General features: G+C 36.1%; 1 protein-coding gene across 2 annotated transcripts in view; it reads left to right on the top strand.

Moving 5' to 3' along the window:
• The window catches only part of Smg5 (Smg5 nonsense mediated mRNA decay factor), a 153,223-nt gene that overhangs the window by 20,913 nt on the left and 110,141 nt on the right, over window positions 1-22,169 (top strand). For both annotated transcript variants that reach the window (XM_081734090.1, XM_081734091.1), the window contains exons 3-7: window positions 3,889-4,054; window positions 4,948-5,108; window positions 13,417-13,520; window positions 17,276-17,495; window positions 19,154-19,373. In XM_081734090.1, the coding sequence (XP_081590216.1) occupies window positions 3,889-4,054; window positions 4,948-5,108; window positions 13,417-13,520; window positions 17,276-17,495; window positions 19,154-19,373 (871 nt within the window). The remainder of the gene's footprint in view (window positions 1-3,888; window positions 4,055-4,947; window positions 5,109-13,416; window positions 13,521-17,275; window positions 17,496-19,153; window positions 19,374-22,169) is intronic.

The following is a 22,169-nucleotide window of genomic DNA, read 5'->3' as shown; positions in this document are numbered from 1 at the left end:
ACCAGTTGGAGATTCTTAACTATAGTGGGGGTCACTGTGGCTCAGCGCTAGAACCCCCAGATTTGATCCCCGGCCAAGTAAGTTTGTGGTGGACAATATCGTGTCCATAGGTTTTCTAGAGGTACTCCCATTTTCTCCCACATTGTCATTTCACCAATTCTTCAGTAATCATTCACTTGCCTTAGTCATCGTTTCCCGTAGCTAAATGGCCCTAAATGTTGGACGTTAAGCTGAAAGATTTCACTTCTCAGTTAAAGTGTGTAATTCGCAACTCAATTCAATTCGGTTTTCTCTGTCTTTCATTTTTATTTATTTATTTATTTATTTATTTATTTATTTATTAGTTACTTAGCTATTTTTGAAATAATGAATAGCCAAACCATAAGGTATACTGTAAGATATACCTCGAGGACTTATGGTCCACGAATCATAATTCGACAAGCACTGCTTTAGGAAACACGTGTTTGATACTAAAAAGGAAATGATTGAATTAAATTTAACGTATAATACTCAGTGATTCAAAAGGATATTGAAGCTACCAGTAGTAATTTTATATACAGGAATTTTCAAAATGAGTGTCAGGTTTCGTCATTGTTGCATTAAATTTGGGTGATTGATACAGTTATTGAAAATGCGTTAAGTGTAGCATAACTGAATATTTTTGTTTGTAATTTGTTTCGATACCTTTGTTCCCAGATTCTGCCGCTAGGGGCAGTTTTGCAATTGTGTAGTATGGCTAGTATTGTTATTGAAATGACTTACTGTGCCCTTGAATATCACACAACGAGGTCCGTTACAATTATGCAACAATATTTTCGCACACGGTATGGGAAAAATATACCGTCTGACAATTCTGTTAGGAAGTGGTACACACAGTTCAAGGAAAGTGGTTACATTTGCAAGAGAAAAAGCAGTTATTTTCAGTATCTGAAGATGTGGAGCAAGTTTGTGTAACCTACATACGGATTTCGAAGAACTGTATTTCTTCTGGATCCAGTGAATTTGAAATTTCACCCACAACGTTATGGCGTATTCTACGTGAATATCTATCCGTGAATCCATACTATATAAGTCTTACTCAGATGCTAAGGCCCGACAACTGTCGTGCACTGATACGCAATGCTCATGGCTGAGGATCTGAAGGCCTTAGTTTTACAGTGTAGCGCTGGCCTTGGCCAAAACTAAACTTCCTACATATAGGTGTTTGTTATCTCGATTAAGGCTTGATAGCCACCAAACTTTTAGGATCTTAGTATCAAAGCAAAAGAGTTTATTCTCTGCAGTATACGGTGCGGTTTATTAGTCCTATTGATAACTCAAGTCCACGAGTCGGGGGACGTTGTGTAGAAAAGTGTTGATAGAAAATATTTGTAATGTACGTGACTTGTGTCAATCTGCAATAAGTATCACAGAAGAAACTCACTATCAAAACAAAACAAAAATCTCGCTAGATTGGTAGGGCACGAGTCAATCCTAGTACAAGGTTCAGGTATACTGGTGTAACTGTTTGATCTACCGGTGAGACGGGCTAGCTAGGCAATGAACCTAAAGTCTATCCAAACTCACATCAATACTGTCAGCTTCCTAAGTTTACCAGCAGTTTCTGGCGCTATGTCCTGGCTGTAGTTAAGCTTGCTGAAGCAGATTGCCAGGTTCGAAGGGGGCAGACCCCTGGCTGTCGTCAAGCTTTCAGAAACAGAGTGCCAAGTTAGCCAAGAGGATGAGGTATGGAGGCTTCCGGGGAAGCCGGGCAGAGTGAGGCAGAGAGAGACGGCAGGGTTTACTAGGAATCACTCGGTGTTCTGGGCTACGTCATACCTAAGACATTGCGAACTCCATCTAGATAGTACGACCTTGAGTTGCCTCAGAACAAAGAAAGCAAGATGTCGAAGGAGCCCAAAACTGGGTTTGTAAAGGGCTCGAAAAGTTATGCAGTTGGCACCAATTTAGGTCTCGTGCGAAGAAGCGTAACGGGCGTAGACGTTGCACTAGGCTCGTAAGATCAAAGATTGGTCATGCTTGGTAGACGAAAAGTTCCCTGAGGAGGAACCAAATAGTAGTTACCAACCTGAAAAAAAAATTGATTGGTTTGCGTACGACACTAGAGTCAAAGTCGAACAGAGAAAAGTTCCTCTGTGTGGGAGGAAAAGATAGTGATAGGAACACGTCATGCTGATAACGGAACTTCCTACCAAGATTGGCTTTCCTGAAGATGCCTGGGCGGAGCTGAGTAAGGAAGAAGGGTTCTGTTTGTGCGCATGCGTGTATGTGGTTGGATATACCCACGTACCATTATAGGAATTAAGTACCATTATAGTAACACACCCAAGTACCTTTATAGGTATTGAAAACAATAAGATTTTATATATTTGTACCATGAATCACCCTTCATATATTTTATTTGTAAAACACACACTTTTAAAACATGTATAAAATCTGTAGTTTGAGAAAAGAAAAGATACTTCTTTATCTGGCTTCTAAAAACAAAAATGAAAAGATTTTTAAACACACGAACTATATTGGCTCTTCTAACACTAATAATATTATTAATAATAATATCACTAATACTAAGATTACATATAGTAGACATTGAGTTGTGAAACATAGATATTTCCTTGGTAACTGAAGATATTTCGTTAACGACCAGAGAGCTGAACTTGAGGTCAGCGCGAGGGGGAGATAAATGAACTGGAGCGAGAAAGGAAATAAATCCTTCGCTTTGACTAAGAGAAAACAAAAATACTCAACACAAATTTGGTACTTAAAAAGAAGTAATTGAAATACTAATTTTGTTGCAAAAATAAAAATATATATTAAAAAAAAAAAAAAAAAAAAAAAAAGGAAAGGAAAGGAAAGGAAAAAATTAACCGGGGAATTGACGCTCACTACAATACCTTCACTTTCAAGAGTCCCAAACTTACACAACAAACATTCCATAACAACAAACACACAGTTCATCAGTCTGTACTTTAGAGTTTTTACATTGCGTATAGTTGCTTTTGTTCATTGTGCATTACGTGGTAATAGCGGTGGCATTACTTATGCAATTTCTATTTTATCAGATTACCTAGAGATATGACCCATGTAAAAAAATGTTTCTTATATGTTACTTCGTTAATTACTAGATATCACTCATAAATTTTCTAAATAGTGGACCGTGCCAACTTTACTTTGTCCTCAGAATATTTTAAAATTATTATATTATTAACTGTGTGTTCGTATTAACAGTATACTTCATAGTATTCCTATTGCTTCATGCATTTGTTTAGAAAAAACATGGCGATCACCATGGCAACGAAGAGGAAATGATGACATCACTATTTCAGTCTATTCTGAATATAAATCGTGGCTTTTCGTCCTCAGTTTATTATTCAGATTTCGGACAGACGAAAGTGAGTGATGTGTCATCTTCAAAATTAATATCTTACTGATCAGAAATCAAATATCCGTTTTTCTACACTGACAGTTAAAGCGCTTACTTCTGAGTATAATGTCTATTGTAGGCTCGGTGGTAAGCAAATCTTTGCTCATGGATTTTCTCAGGGCACCTTCTCTCGTACCACTCAATCAACATTTCTCTGATTCATCATTTTCGTTTGCTTATTTTTATTATCGGTCTACTTTAACCTACGGGTCACATTCTAAACTTTAGGACACGGTTCAAATTACAGTTTCGTTGTATTTTAATGTTTATTTTTTGTGTATTTCTCGATGTTGTAGTTTCTCATCTGTATTATTATTATTATTATTTCGTTTTCTCTTAGTTTATAGACTACTGCAACTGTCAGATGCGTTACAGTTACGTACTGTACCAACTTACGATAAATGCAAATATGAAACTTTCTGTTGCCTGCTTTGTTTATTACTGTAACATTATATTATTTCCAGGGCAATGAATGGAATCCGTTGGAAATTGCTTATCTTCAGAGTCACCTGTGTGGAGGAATTGGCAATTACCATCATTTGATATTCAGATTGCAAATTGAATATAAACTGGATCTACGCGGCATAATAGATTTTCCCCTCTTGGTGAATGACGGAGGCTTGAAGAAAGGTGTATATATAACTTTTACTTACTGAATTATGCTGTTAATAGTATATTGGTAATAATAAGTTATTCAGACGTGTATTATTCATACTTTGATCATTCATTTTCTTTTATAGAGATTCAATATATTTAGTAGTATTGTTTTTATTTCCTTTTTTAGTATTGTTGAAGGTATTGGAAGAATGCTAAATACAATTTAGATTTTTTTTTTTTTAAACTTATAAAATGATGTTTAATTTTTCTGCAGGCAGTATGATTTGTTTATTATACCGAAAACTCGAAAAGAATAACTCCAGAAAATTTAAGTCACAATAGTCGTAATGTGAACTTGGGCTTTAATTATCTCAAAATGTTAATATCAAAAATATAACAGGTACAGTAGTACTGTTAAAGTAGGTACGTGTAGGAAGAAATGAGTTAAAGGTTACTCATTTCAGTTAATTCTAAGATACGTTTTAATGATAGTCAGAGAACAAAACTTGTCATTTTCCTCCATGTCAAAATATTACCTTTTGTTCTTCACTGTAATGTACATATGTTTTATATGTATTTTAATTACTGATTAGCTCAAAATATTTGCTTCATTTCTCTCTCTTATAATGGTAAAAATGTGTTTATTTTGTTTAGCTATGCTTAATTGGAAATAGTTTTATGATGATTGTTATCGCATTGCTTCATTGGAGGGATATTGAGAATAACATTTGCTTCCTATTTTACACTTAAATGATAGTTAAACACTCTTCTTAGATAGGATTACGAGTATACAATAATGTGTAGAAAGAGATCTGTGAAACAAAAAGATCGAAAGCAAAAATATGTATACATTGAATTTTTGCTCCAAAACAAGATATTACATAGGCGTGACGTGATATTCACACGATTTTCCAATTGTATTCCAGGAAAGTCAACAAGTAGCGCTAAACTACCGGAAGTGAGTGGAGTGGAATGGGCAAGACAGGCCGTTCATCGCTGTCTAGTTTATTTGGGAGACCTTAATAGGTATTTGGCAGATCTCCATCCTTGTTGGGACACAGGGCTACCAACCAGATACTATTTACAGGTAAGTTTTAATGTTTATTATTTATTTATTTATTTATTTATTTTATTCGTACTAGAAACTGTAATATTAATTTCGTTTGTATGGTATAATATGTGACATCCATTACTTCTACTTGCAGAGGTCTTTTCATGTTTATGGTAATGAATTTAATACCCGTACCAGCTTTAGAATTACCACGAAACCATCATCGGTTGTGCGCGATATACAAGCTCTGTCTGTTAGCTATTGCTCTTCATTTACATTTCCAGTGAAGGAAACTGCATTAAAGCACAGTTTTATCAAATCTGTTCCACTTCTCTAGACAAAATTTCCAAAAATAGTCGAATATGCGCGAGTGCCGATAGCCCAGTGTTCATCTCAACAACGGGAACCCACATGAAGCCATGGAGGATTTTAAAGAAATGTGTGAAAGTGAATTCAGATGAATGATTACATGAATTCCGGTTTCACGTGCCGTCCGATCCATGTATGACTTCGCCGTATGACTGGACGCTTTGTGCTGGTGAGTAATAATGCAAGGTGTATTGCTACCATATTTGAGAAATATCATGTTGGTATAATGGCTTCAAAATGTTCGTTTGACAAAATGCTGCATTGAATTTAGTCATTTAGTGCACTCTGTGTAAATTTGCCATTGTAACAATAATCATAAAATCGCGTGGAAAAAAAATTCGTACATTTACGTACTCAGAAATGACGGGGTAAAATCACATTCCAACATTCATCCATGACTATGTCCAGAGTAAATACAAAGTTTCACCTGTCTCGTGCAGGGGGGCATTTGTTCAGCTTTCGATTGTTCGTCTTCCTGTCCTTGATACGTGAAGAAAAGATCGTATAAACTCGAGTTTTATGCATCTGTACCAAATGTAAATGTTGCGCACTTACGCGATTTATAGACGCGGCAGTGCGTTGTACTTCCCTTGCTATTGTTCTTTAAGACAGTGAATTCTCAGTTCACACCGAGAAACACACGTTTTGCACAACATCGAAGATACGCACGGAGCTCCGATATTTACGAATTCCTAGGGGGAGGCATAACAGCATTGGTGATTATTTTGTTGTGATTAAACACAGCGTTGATACCTTTCTGTGATTTACTTATTTGGCTATAATAGTAACAAATGTAGCTCTTCCAGAAGACCGTGATTTTCGGAGTCACGCACACATACACAACAGCCATCCTCCATGCAAGTTAACACACAGTATTTTCGAATTATTCATAATAACTTGTCGAGCATGTTCACGAGTGCTGCTACCAAGCGATTGAATTCCTTACCGTAAACCTGAAATGGCCTAAAATTTTCTGTATTTATTTTATTAAATGTTGCAAAATCAAATTTTTACACACCGAAAGTTAGCGGTTATTGGGAAGGGAACATCGTGGCTGTTTTCCTTGCATATTTTTTTGTATAATCGAATAGAGAAAAATGTCGGGAAACTATAACCATTCGCCAACAAAGAGACCTAGTCGAAGTTTCCAGTAATAGTGTCACCTAAGGTGCTTCGTGGAATTTGTCGACTAGCAGTTAAGGAGTACCCAACGTGACATTGCTCAGAGATGAAATTTTGCACAGTCTATTGTCAGCCACATCAGTCGTCTTCGTCTTGGTCTGCGATGCGTAGATAGGGGCCTGGTTCACAATCTCCTCCTGTATTACATTGCTGAACATAAGAACTGCCGTAAATTTGAGAAAACAGTCTGCGGAGTCCAGGTGGAAGACTGTTGTCATACTGGATGAGAATTTCATTATCTCACTCACATGGTAACGTTCGTGAAATTTTTACCGCGAGCTCCGAGTAAGTTTTCCTCAGGGAATCATGGTTGTTGCCAGATAAGGTTACAAGGGGAAGTTACGAGGGATAGGATAAACAAGATCGTGAAGGTGGATGTTGCCTACTTTCAGGAATCCATCATGACCCCAATCTATTGGAAAGACATACCTCGTTTGTACGGAACCAACAAAAACTCGGTGAGGATTCTTATGGACAAAGCGCCTAGCCATACCGCACTATCGTTCCTCCGATTTTATCTTTACATGGAGCAGGAAACGGGAATTCGTTATTCCCTTTAAGAACATTAATGTAAAAAGCCTTGACGCTAGTGCAGTGGGTTTAAGTCCATTTCGATGTTGCTGTTAAAACAACGACTACAACATAACTACTCTTGTATCCTTGTTGGCCTGTGGAAAACAGACAGAGAGGAATAGAATGAAATTCCTATATCTGCAATGCAATGTAGTTGTTTCAATGGAAATTACTATGTCGGGCGATAGTTCACAATGCTGCTGGTCCGATGGCACACAGCCGGTGGTGGCAACACTGCTTTTCTATAAAGTAAATGCACTTTGAAAATCGGTTAGATTTAATCTGATCACCCTTCTCATATATTTTATCTTTGCATTGTAGCTGAGCAGTGTCTAGCTACTATGGTGCACATTTTTGGTTTGCAGGATCACGTTGTCGATCTCTTTATGCGATAACTTCCTTATTTGCACAATTCTTTCATCCTTATTCATTTGTTCTTATGATTTTCTTCTTATTCTACAAACTAAAAATATGAGACGTTTGAATTGAAGATTGCATTTTACTTATTTACTAATATCAGTGTGTTCGGTGTTCTCATAATGTTACTTTTTGCGTGATGTATTGATCAATGTTCAATAATCTAGGTCAGCGTTTCCCAACCGGTGTGCCGCGGAACACTGGTGTGCCGTGAATAGGCCGCTGGTGTGCCGCGAGGAATCGAAACAAAATTATTAATTTTATAGCAATCAAATTGCAAAACGTAGGAAAAAATGTATATTTGTATTTCACATTACTATGAACCTCTTCAAAGAATCTACAATTTTAAGTTTCATACCGGGTTACTGTTCTGTACATTTCTAATGTTGAAAAAAGTATTTGTTATCATTGTTATGACCATTATTGCTTCTTTATTGTTGCAGATTATTTCGTAACTTGAAAATTTAAAATATTCAATCCTTTCCACAAATTACCTACATTTGTGTTTTAAAAGTAAAAGAGATTTGTTTGTTCGTTCGTTATTTAGTGATCTTCCTTCTTAGTAAAAGGTTGGATACAGTTTTTAAAAAGAAAGGGTATTTTTAAAAACCTGAGTCCAATATTCCATTGCAATTGTTTTCTATTTTTAAATTAGAATGAAAAATAAGCATAGTGATTTACCACGGGGAAAAACCAGTGATCGAGCTTTCTTCTCTGTGAGAAGGAGATCAATAATCACAGAAAAAATACCACTGTGTTTTATATTTACAAATAATATCTATAAGTGTGCCGCGAGAATCCAAGTAACACCCGTAGTGTGCCGCAAGTTGAAAAAGGTTGGGAAACGCTGGTCTAGGTGATACTAGCATAGGACACAACATTAAAGATTTGAACACATTAAGGTGGTTCGGATCCCATCTTAAGAATTGTAGGCCCACGTCTCATATAGCTCAGTGCTAAAAGACGTTAAACTTTTAGTGAGAAGGTACTAACTGTATTCTGTTAACGGATTCATACAAAAAATAATTTAATCTGCAGATGTTTAATAATCATGAGAGAACTCTTATCCGCATTTAAATATTTATTTATTTAGTGTTAAGGAAAACAATCTGGATAATTCACTAGGGGTAAGAATTTCTTACGGCAATCGTTTATGCCACACTACAAATGAAGCCAGAATGATGTGAAGAAGTCGATAGTGAAGGAAAAATTATGGACTACATATGTGGATGGATGATGGATGGACACGAGTTGGATTCCTTGACACCTATCAAACTTTATCCCTGAATTGTTCATTGTCAGTGGAAATGTAGTATTGATGTATTTCACTCTTAACCCTTCAGAAGTCGCGTCCTAGTTTCGTAAATGAGAGGTCGCGCACGATCTTTTGGACCGTGCTTCTAAAACTAAACTTAAATGAAAAATGTATTGAAAATACTATTTATACAGAAGGTCGATCCGCGTATGTGTGTCCAATTTTACACCCGTACCCCTGACCACAGAAGCGATCGAACCAAGTGGTTAAACGCGTGTGCTATACCTGGAGGTCCATTCTATCGTCTTCCAAGCGAAACTGTGTATCGTGTGCATCATGGCTCCAAAGGTGAACCGTTTTTGGAAGGGCTACGTAATTAGACTTTTCCACGCCAAATATTCGGTTTCTAAAATTCAAAAGCAGTGCAAAGAAAATGGTTGTGCATTGGGCTCGACGACTATCAAGAACATAATCAAGCAGTATAAAAAAGAAGACATACCAGGTAAGCATTCACCCACTAAGGGGTCGAGGAAGCGAGCGTGTACCACAGTGACTCCACAAGTAGCTCAGAAGTTGCGGCGAATGGCCTTACAAGAAAATCCCTCTCCGCAACGTGTGATGGCAGCTCGATTCCACATACCACAATCAACTGTTAACCGCGCCCTGAGTGGGAAATTAAACCTCCGGAGGGTCTTTAAAAGTCATGGACATTACCTAAGTGCGGCCCATCGCCGTGAGAGAAAGACCAACAGCAGGCGCCTCTATGAACACCGTCTATCTGGGGAAAAGTGGAAGTTTGTGGCCACACTAGATGAAGCATGGGTATATCTATCAGATTGTGGCAAAATTCGCTCGATAACTTACACTTCGCGAGATGCAAAAAGCCGTCCTGCGTTCATCCGCCATTGCAAAGCAACTTTCTTGAAAGGATTTATGGTTGTCACCGGTTACTCTTATCAGGGTAAGTTAACAATTCGTCAGGTCCCTAAAAACTGTAAAATCAACTCTGCATTCTTTCAGCAACATATACTGACCCCAATTTATACAGAAGATCTGCCTCGTTTGTATGGGCATGCCATAAAGCAAGTGTCTGTGCATATGGATAAGGCCTCCTCACATACATCTCGTTCTACCCAGAACTTTCTGAAGCAGATGGAGACAGACACCGGTATTCGTGCTATTCCATTTCATGATATATCAGTGAAATCACCAGATGCCAGTCCCATGGATTTCTACGGGTTTGGTCTACTGAAAAGGGCACTTTCTTCTCGTCGTGTCACTACTCTCGGGGGCCTGTGGAAAGCCTACCGGGAGGAATGGGAGAAGATTCCACTTCCTGTACTTCGTCGTAGTCTTCTACAGTGGAAGTTTCGGTGCAGAGCTATTGCCAGAACACATGGCCATCACATTGAGGCCAACCGATGGTGGTCCCATGGATTTTCATAAGGTTAGTGCTATTTCAAAATTGGACACATATAAGCGGATCGACCTTCTGTATTACCATGACATTATTTTTTAATGCATTCGAAGTTTATTAAATCATTTATTTTCATACAAGGAAAAATAGTAATTACAGTTTCCAATAATACGTGAAGAAAACCACCCTTATTTTCTGTCATTTGTAGTATGGAGTACAGAAATGAAATTCAGTACTTATGAAATGTTTGTGCGCGAGTATTGTATTAATTTTCGTTAGCTTGTTGGACAGGGTGACCAATATTCTCATTAATAATGAGAATATATTTCAGAATACACGCACTTAAAATTGATTAGGTTATTTGAAAAGAAAGTCAATGATATAATGATTCCTTATTACTATTCAGTCAATATTCAAACAACAACTGAAAGGGAAATGATAGGTCGCGGTGGCTCAATAGTAGAGTATTTTGCTCTGGCAAGTTTGGTCGCTAGTTCGATCTCAGCTCCTAGCAAAAGGGCTTTGTGGTTTGAAAAACCATGTGCTCAGGCTCTCTCGAATTTTTCTCGTTTTTTCCCACTTCCTTATCATTCATCCCATTATTACCACCTTCCTAAGTCTCGGTTTATAATTGTAACATGTTAAGCTCAGGAAGTTAATAAATAAATGATAGAAAGTAATAGTAAGCACAAAAAACAGTTTGTGGTACTGAATATATACTGTATACTACATTTTAATCACAACATCTTGAATTTGATTTTATTTCACTAGTGGCCAGTAACAACTTCAGAATCAAGATTTTCAGACTTCTTACTCGTTGACAGTGATGATTTCAGGCGTTGGCATGACAGATAAAAGTCCCCAGGAACAGTAAAATTTACCCGAGATACGTTTACGATCGGATTGAAAATGGATCTTCAGTACTTCTGTAGTGCCACTTTCACCCCTTGTTTATTCAAATTTACTACCTGCGTAAATATTTTGAAGTTACAATTGCACGTGGAGGTTGTGCGCTCTACAGATATAGTTTTTACACTGATGATAATTTGTCTTCGATTTCCTGCTTTTCTTCCAGTCACAATAGTACCATATTCCGGGAGCATTTCTGTCATTAGTGGGTGAAGTAGTGTTAATTTCTGAACTCTCTGTTATTTTGTGTAGATTATGTTTTGTGTTCTGATGATGTATTTTATTTAGAAGATGTTGTCACAAATATTCACCGTAAAGACTTTTTCAAGCTTTTGCACAAACTATTTATATTGCAGTTCACTATTCTGTCCAAGCACATAAAACTATTCAGTCCAGTGTTTAGTATACTAAAAAATAGTATTGTTTATCGTTTCGATGTTCTGCTCACTGAAAACATCCTTTGATCTTGTCTACAGTGTCCACTCCTCCTTTAGTAGAATTATAAAATGTAAGCACAAAGTGTTTTCTCTGGTCGTCTGATTGTGGGTCGATGCTCTCAGTAGACAATAGCAATACTATTTTATTAATCCTTTGATTAGTATATGGATCTATATCATACAGCATAGAGTCCGTAAGAAATATAGTACATGCCTCAAATAATGTATTTGCTACGTTTTCTATCTGTTTCACTACAGATAAACAACATGCTAAATTACACGCGCTCGTCCTATGGGTTAGGGTTGGACAGCGCACCTTCCATAATGTCTTGTCATCTATTCCTTTATATACTGAGACAGATAAATAGGGTAATCTATTGCAATATTTGTGTTGTCACCAACTAATTCAGCGTCATGATATCTTCTTCTACAATATCTTCTTCATCCTCAGAATCCAACATAGAGTTGAGTTTTATTTCAGACAGATCATTCGAATAATAATAATAATAATAATATAATAATAATATCCTTGAAATCGGCCGCACTTCTCTATAACTTATAGAAAATCAAGAATTTGTTCACTTGAACCAGCATATTTACGGCATAAAATTTGTCAACGCTATCTATGTGGCTTCCATTCTTTTTCTTCTTTGCCACCCATGTATTATCTTCATTCACCAGTACGAGAAATACCACTAAATTCACAAAGAAGGCAGCAACACATTAAAATAAATGAACAAGGTTACAAAAGATTGTTACAAAACAGTACTATTTTTACGTAATGCGAGAGGTCGCTCACGGTGCTTTCGACCGGGTTACTTTACCTCAAGGAGTCGTGCACGGTCGAAAAGACCAGTTGGTAAACAAAAGCATTGTTACGAGGAACTTATTTGAGCTAAAGGAAAACAATAAGTTTATATATGTAGGGGACGAGTTCACATGAAGGTATAAAAAGGGAAAGGTAAGTGGACGCAGTGACCTGTAATCTATGCAACATAATTCTTCAGCACGATCTTTAAGACCGTGACGCGACTTCTGAAGGGTTAAATTACAAGTTAGATGTTACAGTAGACTCCCGAGTATCCGGCTCGTGACTATCCTTCCTAGTTTTCTTTTATCGTAATTAAATGAGGAAGGCAAGGCGTTGCATTGGTAACACTGCCAAGGCATTGGATGCGGGCGTCTGCTGCGATCCTCCTACGTGTCGTGTGCAAAATACAAGTTGTGAGAAGAAAAGAGCAGCGTTCTGCTCCTTATTCATTGTTCCTTCAGTGTGTAAGGAACCCCAATACAGTACACTTGCCGCTGTTCCTGATCATAATTGTACAGTACGTACAATACTGTATTCTAAATTGTTCTTGGGGCATAATGTTCATAAAGAAATGAGTTCGTGGAACTCCGGCCTATCCGGCTTTTGTGTTATCCGGCCTGCCCTTCCGCCACATTAGGCCGGATACTCGGGAGTCTACTGTATAAACATGTAATTAAGGATAAACTCTTTAAAAGGATAGGAAGTCCCAAATTTTCTCGTGGCTAAATGGTTATTTTTCTCATGATGCGGGAAACTGGTTCGATTCTCAGTAGGAGTACATATGGTTTTGACCCTACATTGAACTGCGGATTCGCCTCTTATCTAACCATAGTATTAATAACCTTCAGATTAAAAGGATAACTGTGGTTTTACATTGTTATATTTTTATAAGTCAGTAATATATATATATAAAATATTTTTTTCGGAAATCATTTTCAAAGTAATGTCCTCTTATTTGTTTGTTTATTTATTAGGCTTTGAATATGAATCCAGACGTTGGAATGCCACACAATCAACTTGGGACTCTAGCGGCTACTGCGAATCACAGCTTAGATGCGGCTTATCATTACATGCGATGGTAAGTACGGAGGTTCGTGAAGTTCATTCTTGGTAGAATTAATATGAAAACCGTGAAATCATTAAATCTTCAGGTGGGTAAAGGTGTAATCAATATTACATTTTGTACGAGGAAAGTGTAAACGAACCTTACGTTACGAACTGACTGTAAACATCTCAACTCGTAAATCCAGCGATGGAATACACGAGTAACTTCGAATGTAGTGAAACTGATATTTAAAAAGTTGGTTTATTTTGTTTTCAGTTGTCGATAACTGAAATATCTTTAATAGCCTGCCGCTTGTTTGTATAATCTTTTCTTGGAGTATGTTCTCTTTTGAGGTATTACATAAAGGACCACATGGGAAATCGGCATCCGTTAAATTAAGTCATAATGGGGACAACAACCGGGAAGTCATTATAAAGACCTTAAAGGGGATTTCGTATCAGCGGTCTTCATCTTCAATATGGTTGTTTCTGATGTCACTTTCATTTGACAAGTGATAAAAAATTGACGTTTAATATGCTGAATTAATAAATAGTTGGATAATTAGATGACTGGGTGATCCAAAGATGGCTTATTGAAGTCCAGAAGGTATAACGTCGTTGACTTCCCGCGCTTGGACCTGCTCGTCACTTGAAATGTGGTAAGAGGATAGCCAATCACCACCCTTCAGATTTGCATGACTTACTCATCGCAGTGTCATTTAGTTTCTATTTTCGCGCACAGTGTCAACTGAACTTTCAAGTGTCAATGTCCGCTTGTCAGTTTATGAAGTTATTACATTATAGTAATTATTACTATTCTATTTAGCTTTGAACTGATAATTGGAAATTGAGAAGCAATCGAATCTTCATTTTTTTAAAAAAAAATACTGTATATGAGATGAGAAGGAAAAGAGAAAAGTCGAAACCGTCTACTGCGCTCAACGAGCCACGAGTATCCAAGCTGGCAACTCCGCCTAAACGTCACTACAATTTTTCGCGGGAAGTCAACGACATTATATTTTCCGTATATAATACACTCGTGTCCAGAAGTTAAGGAATACCAATGGAAAAGCGACACCGGAATGGGAATGAAGACAGGCCACCAATGTAAAATTGCGGAATCAAACGTGTGTGAGAAAGATCCAGGAACCACACTGAAAATCAGGTAACAAGAAACACAGCAAATGACGACTGTAAGGCACCCACCTTGTGTCAGAGTTCATAATGTCAATTTCACATTGGTCACGTTTGACATCGCCAGAAGAGTTCTTTATTGGGTTTATCACTCGAACGGCTTTACGGGCTGCATACCGTCTTTTCATACTGTGGATGAGTCAAGCTAGTAATTCCTATGGTAATACATTCAGATTAACCATTTCTGGTTTCAAGATTTGTTGACAGAACAAAAAATGTAATAGATAATGGCAAGTGATTTTCTGCAGTTGATTCAGCATGTCAAGAGAACATACCATCACAACCCGTAACACGATCAGAACCGTAAGTGGTTGAAATTTACTACTATTTCGGTTTCAATACTAATTTCCGTAGAGTAAAAACGGTATGCAGTTTCTTTTTTCTTTCTTTCTTTCTTTCTTTCTTTCTTTTTTTTTTCAATCGATTTAGTTTCCCAAGAATAGATTAAGTGTCCTCCCTTAACCATCTATTCAGTCCGGAAGCGGTTGAAATTAACGATTTCCAGTTTCAACCTTTATCACCATAGAATAAAAACCAATAAGGTATATCAAGTAGTAACTTTTTTTTAAATATATATATATATATATATATATATATGGATTCCCCATCTCAGTAACAGCTTCTATCTGTGGTCTTATTAACCTATTGCAACTAGTAGCTATAGATGTGCTACTTCAAGGTTGAGTGTCGAATTTCCATAGTTTGGAAGTCTGCTGTAGTATTATAATGTGACACTCATTTGTTTTATTTGTAATTTTTTTTAAATTTTCTCCTGTATTTTTGTATTGTAAAAGCGGTATGCTAAAGCATGACAGTTGTACTGTAAACCACTTCTGAATCTTTTTTTATATAGAAATTACATAACATTTTTATTTTAATGTGTGCATATAGATTCAACGCGCAAAAGAATCGTCCTTATTTATTATAGCAATATTTTATTTTTAGCATACAGTACAAATAGACTGATTTATCAGCATAGGCAATTTTCGTAGTGTTATAATTACCATTTCTAATCTAGAGATGAATTTTGGTGGACTTAGTGAAAGAAATTGGAAGTTGACTTCTCCGCACAGTATGTCTCCCCTTTGTTTGGGTCTCTGTGTATACTAATTCATTCAATGGCTAGAAACAATGAACTGTGAACTTGCGTCAAGAGCAATAACTATATTGAGTTTGGTGAAGATCGTATGAATTTCGTCGATCGTGTATTAGTGAAATTTCTTGATTTCCCTGTGAGTACAAACCTCAATTTCGATACTCAGCACATTCGAAACCGAAGGTCTGCATACCATAATATTTTATATGTGTGCTATGGTTGTGGAAGTTTATCACCATGGCAAGTGCTTAAGATCGAGAGTTTAATCGATTCTGCTGTAGTGAAGTTTTTTTCTTTCTTTTTCTTGAAAATTTGACAAGTCTAACAAGTAATTCCGACCAAAAACTCAAACAAAAGGTCTCCAACCCTACTTCATATGCATGTTAAGCAGTCGAGGTGTATCAGAGTTCTGAGTTTAGTTAGTTTCTGATGAGATTTATGGATACAAAATATTCTTCCACCAAGTCCAAACCCTAAGTTTTATTGCCAGTAACTCGGGAACCAAACATTTACATATCACAATATTTCAAATGCATGCTAATTTCGTCGAGTTCTATCACCATATCAAATTTGGTCAAAATCGAATGAGTTCTATCAATCACGTTTCAGTGAAATTTTGTGATTTCACTGGGTTCAAACTCAGATTTGATGAACGGTAACGTAAGAACCAAAGTTTTGAAGACAATAAGATCTTATATATGTACTAAGCTCGTCGAGTTCGACCACCGTGCCAAGGTTGATCAAGATTGGATGAGTTTTTATCAATAGCATGCAGTATCGTGTTACTAAGTCCAAACCCAACTTTGATTGCCAATAACTCAGGAATTAAAAGTTTAAACCATAATATTTCATATTTGTTACTAATATATTAAAAGTTAACCACCGTGCCAAAGTTGGTCAAACTCGAATTCCCTTCGTCACGTTTTGGAAAAATCGAATAAAGAACGAAAAGTGGAAAAAGTGTGGGAAGTAGTAGTTGTGGAAGATTTTAAATAATAATAGTAAGAAAGCTGTATTGTTGTTTGATGATTTGTTTAGAAAAAAATGGAAAAATATTATTTTACGTATGAGCTTATGTGGAGAAGAAGGAAAAAAAAAAAAACTGTAAAGGCATTATCACGGCTTCCCATTCGATTGACACAATATGGAACATACGAATTATTCTAATTTCTATTTCGAATGGAAACATCATGAATGAGCACTAGTCTTTTCACCAATTGAAGTGTCAGACATTAATCTAAAAGAAGAAAAGAAAAATTGTAATTCAAAATTATTTTTTTAACGTGCTCCTAGAAACTGTACTATATTCAAAAGGTGTCAAAACTTGAAAAGCAATTTAACTGTATTTATTTTGTTAATGCGTATATACCTTTGTGTAGTAAAATTTTTGAAATTTCAAGTATCACTTTGAAATTAAACATACATACTATTTGTATGATGGCACATGAGTATAGTGAATTATTTGATTATATTTTTTAAAATTTTTGTTCATATTTTAGCTTGACGTGTCCACAGTCATTTGAGGGAGCAGAAGGTAATTTGCAGCGTATTTTGGAAAGAAATGTGTTGTGGCTTGACAAACATTGTAACATACTGGAATCAAAGACTGAAAATCGTATTATTGAACCAGCTGAGCATATTCACTTTTGTATAGCAAGATTTTTGGTGTTAATTGATATTTGGTTTTTTGACAAATCATCTGCTGCTGATTCGCATCAGGTAAAGAATTTGATGGTATTGTTCTTTGTAATGTGTCTATTTAAAATTTCATTTTTATATTCAACTAATTGAAATGCCCGTTCTTCACACGTTAATAATTTCAGTGAAAGTGTAATGATAAGTACCCAGGTCAACCCAATTGCTAATTCAGTTCGAAAATTCATGTTAAACGTCTTAGCTTGTTTCTCATTTTTCCAATTTTATGAAACTTCTGTTTTTCCTTTCCCTTTAGAATGTGTTATTTTTAATAATGAGTTTATATGCCAAGTTTAATCTTTTAATTTGAGGAGCTCGTGCAATACTTCTATTTTTTCGACACAAATTTTGAACTCACTCCGTACCCCCGTTAGGATATGCATTTTAGTCAAAGTGGCATATTAAAAGCCCAGTTCGAGGTGGGTACTAATCACCGTATACAGAAAATTTCATTTCAAACGTTACAGTCGTTTCCCGTGATGTAGCCACAAATGACATCATTTTAATGTTTAGTTATATAGATTTTTTATTGTATTTTTGGTGCAACATATCTCAATAATATTTGTTAGTATTTGTAATACACATTCGTTAGAATTCCCGATAGATTCTGATTCTGATTATTATTATTAAACAGTGCCTTGGGCCTTGAAGAAAGTAAGTTGTGGAAATTCTTCATCGTGTTACTTTTTGTGGATTTCGACCCTACGCTGTGCTTCTAAACTTGAAAGAAAGCACACACCATGTCCCATAACAATTGGAAAATCTATGTGGAACATCATGAATCATTTTCTGAAAGTTAAAGTGAATTCATTTCCGTGTCTTTTTATTAATTTTTTTTAACTAAGTAATAGCCCTCTGTGCGAAGCTACAAGGGAAGTATTCGTCATATTTCATTGAAATAGTTTTAACTTTAGGAAAGTAATAGCTACTTTTTAATTAAGATGTGAATGTTTAGGCAAATTTTAACATATCCTTGTCCCGACCACAAAAGCAAAGTTTAATAATAATAATAATAATAATAATAATAATATAATAGTTTTCCACACTTTTTTTTTACCATAAGCAATTGAGAAATAGTGCCCAAGAATATAAAGCGTGTTTAATAAATAAATCTTCATTTATTACAAGATAACGTTATTATATGCTGGTTGTTTTTATCAAGTTGTATTCTGCACCTATATTCTTTTGGTATGATGAATATGACCTTTTTAAATATTCGGTGTTGGAGTACTTGTCGTATAATGTAGTATGTACATTTTCGAATTTGTACAATACGCAGCAAAAAAACCTGCAACATGAGCATTTAAGTTTATTGTGAAACTACGCCTAACAGCCCAAGGAATCAACATAGCGTCTAAGTGGGACGAATAACCTCAGAAGAAACCTCGCCTCTCCTGCACACTTAGTTTGGAGCAAAAGACATCGTCGTTTCACAATAAACTTACATGCTCATGTTGCAGTTTTTTTTTTTTTTTCCTGCGGATTGTACAAGATCGTTTACTTTTATCAAAGTATCTGTCTGCTATGTAGCGGCATCTAAGATCTATAAATGCAGCTAAAAGCAAAGAGATATACATCTTTAATAATGGCAGATTATACATAGTTTTAATATATATTGTAAAGATCGTGTACATTTTGTGTGAAATCACGTAAATTTTATTTTCGTGTGCTTTCTTTGTCAGCTTTGCCACCAGACATTGATAGAACTTGAGCAGTGCTTGTGCTACCCGAAACCATTTCCTAATGACTCAGAGATTGTTGCGGATCAGATTAATCTAGAGCAGCTGTCACTGTTTGATGTGCAGGATGAAGACCAAGAAAAACCTCAGTATTTGAGAGACGAATTAATCTTCAAAATGGTGATCATGTCGTTAATGTGTGTTGGAAAGTTGCAAAAAAATGGTGAGTGTGTGGTTGTTTAATTTATTTTAATATGTAGATTTCCTACGCAGTATTATGTTAATATTTTGAATGAGACCTTACATATAAACATTTAACTGTTATATCAAAGTTTACATCTGATATAAAAAGTGTCCTTTCGAGGCCGATTGATTGTCTCGCTTGATCCCACGTTCGATCCGCCTTATTCTCTTATATTTGTATGTTCAAAAACTGTGCATGCACTGCAATTTTTCAAGTAATTATCCTTGCAGTTTTTATCTAGTTTGACCGCTTAACGATTGGAAGACTATTGAGGTAACTAAAACATAACACACTGAGCAAGGCTGTGAGATATTTAAAAAAAAAAAAAAAAAAAAAAAAGTAACTGTCAGTACAATAACTGTCTTCATTTAGACTTCCACTCCTTCCACAGTTATTGTATGGAAACTATTACGTATTTTTGTTTGTTTGTTTTAACATTATCACAGCCTTGCTCAGTGTGTTATTATGTTTTAGTGCAATATGGAAACAAGGCCTGATAGAATAGTTAAGGGAACTAAATATGTGAACATATTATGGAGAAACACACAAGCCATAAAAAGTATAAGTAAACATCATTTAAAGATGAGTTGATGGCTGTTAGTGGCCTGTACCAAAATAGAAGTGGAATTCCAGTTGTTCTGATTCTGTGCGTAGGTAAATTTCGAGTCATCGGATAACAGCCTCGAATTTTGTTTCTAGTGATGTTATCTTTTGTGTGTGCTAGTAAGTGAAAATTTTCCTATAGCATGAACTTAGTTAAAGTTCGCTAAAACTAACTCAAACTAGATTTCAATGAGGAATTCACCGTTGAATTTATCAGATGCAATGCTACCTTTACCTCAGATTACAATTTACTATTTAATGTCTTTCTAGTGAAATAGCTATTCCAACTAAGGAGTCAGTCAATCTCTGTGCATAACAGCATCTTAGTGCTGATGTGTCTATGTGTTTGGAGTTCGTCTTTAGATCTCCAGGACTTACTTACGTTATCTGTATGATATATGATGGTAGCTTTAGCAAGACTGTTGAACGAAGCCAATAATACAAATATTTCACTCATTTTAACCTCGACCTGTTTTTTTGGGAATTGGCAATGGGAGTCCATTGCAAAGTCTTCAAAGGTTTGTATATAGTGAGCTGAAAAGGAGATGCAAAAGAAAATACAGAAAGTCGAGTCTATCAGGTTCTCTTATATCAAATCATCATTCTTTATATTTTATTTTTTAGACTAGTCTCTAGCTGAGAAAGATAACCAGATAACTACACATCTCCTGTCGGTATGAGTTCACACACTTGAGAAATATTACCAATTATCTAACTCACTTTAAGTTCCAATTCTGGAACAATCTTCGTACTTCTAATCTTTCAGCACTTCCTGGAGCTGTGTTCAGAGAAGATAAAAATAGAAGTAAACAAATAGAACATCAAACATGTATATATATATATATAAAGAATGGACTGATAGAGAACGGCAGTACAAAATACCTTGCATGAGGGAGCAGAAGCTCCGTTCATTAAGGGGTAATATGCTTTGCTGTGGAGTGATGAGGACGGGCTTTTTTATTTGGTAACTTCATGTTGTCAATTACATAGAGCGAATACGGCAAAAATGACTGCGGCATTTGATCACCACTTGGAACAGCCTGTTGTGATGGTCACAGGATGACGCGAATTGCATATCTAAACTCTATTGGGTTGCCGTTTCAAGGATCACTGCCATAAACACTTTAGCTCGAAGAAAATGGCGTTGAGAAAAAAATACGCTGACGATGATTGAAAAGCGTAACATGGTCCAATGAGTTCTGTTTATCGTAGTATTTTAAGATGACAATCCTCTGTTGAACCATGTTTCATGAACATCGAGAAGAACTACATCTCCCTTCTGCTATTTAAAACCAAGTGACCGTATCTGCAGATTTGCAGAAATTGAGTTATGTAGGTAAACAAATCATACGATCATGATACATTAACTGACAAAAGCTAAAAGTTGCATCTGTAAGGTTAGCAATGTTATCATAAGTGTAAGCCGTACTGTGTATCCCTAAGTTTGCAGCTTTTAGCTAAACAAAAAAACATGATTTTTTAAAATTGATTTCTCAGCAGACACGATCTTTCGCCTTTGAACGGCAGCCCTAGCTGCTCAGTTTCCTGATACCAACATTATTGAATTCCTGCAATCAGTCCTGGAACTTAGTCCCGGACCAGATATTCTCGTCCATACTCAATGACACAGCTGAATACTATTGCATGAGAAATGTTACAGTATTTCTGTGAAAACCGTTCGTTCTCATTCCACGACAAATCAGAACTGTTTGCAGGCTAACGGTGATCTCACGCCATATTAATCACATAAGTTTAATTTTTTCAGTTGTTTCCATTATCTTGACAACCATCTGTGTATATTGCTAGTATTCGATGCCTTTTTAATCACTTTTATTTCTCGTATACGTTTGACAATGAAGGGATACTCCTTCCTATAGTAAGTGCGATATCTGTTTTCGTACCTTGTATGTGTGGGTAAGGTTTATTTATTGATTGGAGTTTGTCTCCTGTTAGCTCGGATACTATATGAGACGCGCCTTCGTGCATGAAGTGATATCAGAGCCACTACTCAAAGGTTTGTTCTCAAAGTTAGCACCTCCACCGGGGTAACAAGTCAAACCGTGGACCACACACATCAGCTACTTGGCTACAAAGAGGTACATATATGTGCAAGAGGGTCACAGTTGTTTACTGATAGAACTTACCTTTAGTACGAAGGGTCTTTAGTTTGGT

This window comes from Thermobia domestica, chromosome 12, assembly GCF_964235325.1.
Source record: "Thermobia domestica chromosome 12, izTheDome1.hap1.1, whole genome shotgun sequence".
Taxonomy (NCBI): Eukaryota; Metazoa; Arthropoda; class Insecta; order Zygentoma; family Lepismatidae; genus Thermobia; species Thermobia domestica.
The sequence above is the reverse complement of the archived record's forward strand: the minus strand, read 5'-3'. Positions and strand labels throughout refer to the sequence as shown.